This window comes from Elephas maximus, chromosome 3 (assembly GCF_024166365.1).
Source record: "Elephas maximus indicus isolate mEleMax1 chromosome 3, mEleMax1 primary haplotype, whole genome shotgun sequence".
In the NCBI taxonomy this organism is placed as follows: Eukaryota; Metazoa; Chordata; class Mammalia; order Proboscidea; family Elephantidae; genus Elephas; species Elephas maximus.
Window position 1 is genome coordinate 188,293,693 of NC_064821.1, and position 1,507 is coordinate 188,295,199.

Here is a 1,507-nt window from a genome sequence, read left to right on the forward strand (position 1 = left end):
ACTTTGCAGTAGAGAAAGTAAAATCCTGAAGGGTTAAATAATTTGTCCCCCAAATCAAAGAGTAATTAAAAAAAATAACAAGGGTTCAAAATAATACAAAAATAATCTTTGATGTGATCCAAAATTCAGGTAACAGTGATTCTGAAAGTCTGGTTATTGGGATCAAAGAAGAATAGAAAGGAACTAAAATTACGGCATAATATTGCTAAGAAAAGTAGGATTGAAAAAGAAATAAAATATTTATCCCATCTCAAAACATGTACTTTATTCAGGAAGTGAAAAGAAAATTACAATTGACCAAGTGATAGAAATTCCTGCCCAGTTTACAGACACAGAAGACATCAAGTGCATTATCTGATGGGACCAGGGGAGTGTGCCACGGTTCTTCCTATGAAGAGCTGGGATCCTGGCAGAGCTGAGGACTGCCCTTTCTCAGTTACCTCCGGGAGAGTAGCAGTAAAACAGTGCAGCAAAAAAAAAAAAAAAAAAAAAACTTCACTTGTTGGGAATCATCACAGGAAGATCATGGACTAATGGATAGAGAAGCTGTGTCCATGGCTGGCTTTGAAGAGAAGAGGAAGGTGGAGTTGCGGAAGGAGTCTGAGCCAATTGTCCTTATCCTTTCATGATCCTGATGAATCCTGAAGCTGTTACTTGCTCTTAGGAGGACACTTCTCCTGGCAGGGTTGGTATATCTGTGTAGGAGGGCATTTCTGCTGACATGGCTGAGGTGGGCACTTTGGGGGTGGGCATGGCTCAGGGCACTTTGGAGGTGGACATGGCTCTGGGCACTTTGGAGGTGGACATGGCTCAGGGCACTTAGGTGGGCACACCACAGGAGGTGGTTGGCAGGGCTGCTTGCACTGCTGCTGTTGGTAAGACATCTTTCTGGAGACTCTGGAAATCTGAAAGAAATTAGATGACAGTGTTCACAAGAAGGAACTTCTACAGACAGAGAAGCCAGAGCTTATTTCATTCCACTGGATATCACCTCTCCATTCCCTGAGATATGCTATTATCTCTGAACTCTGTTTTTCATAACTTTCTGCCTTCTCCTCTCCAGCCAGTTACTTCACTAGCTCTGGGAAAATTCTCTCTCTTCTAAAGCAGCAACTAATGATGTTTACATGAAAATAACATCTTCAAGAAAGCCAGTCACAAGTTCTGAAATCCTGAGCAACCTCATAAGGAATTCCTGTCATTATTTCTTACAAGGCATCAACACATGGGGAAAGAGCAAGCAGCTGTTCAGGGAGAATTCAATGACTTTAGAAATCACAGCAGAATGGACTCAAAAAGAAATGGAAAGGAAAAAAAAATTACCTTGTACTCTTCTTCAAACCAAAGCTTTTCTATTAACTTCTTTTTCAGTCTACCAGAACCAAGTCAAAGCAGTATATCCTTGTATCATTATGCTCCAATTCACAATTTTCATCAATTAATGGCATAAACCCATAATGCTAACTTTCTTCACACCCAATTTTCTGTCTTCAGATTCAGTTCAAAT

At 40.5% G+C, this 1,507-nt stretch overlaps 1 protein-coding gene across 1 annotated transcript; it reads right to left on the bottom strand.

Moving 5' to 3' along the window:
- Positions 1–650: 650 nt before the first annotated feature.
- On the bottom strand, positions 651–884 carry LOC126073645 (small proline-rich protein 2G-like). The gene has a single exon (XM_049880530.1). The coding sequence runs from the start codon at positions 882–884 to the stop codon at positions 651–653; it is 234 nt and encodes a 77-aa protein (XP_049736487.1).
- Positions 885–1,507: the final 623 nt, after the last annotated feature.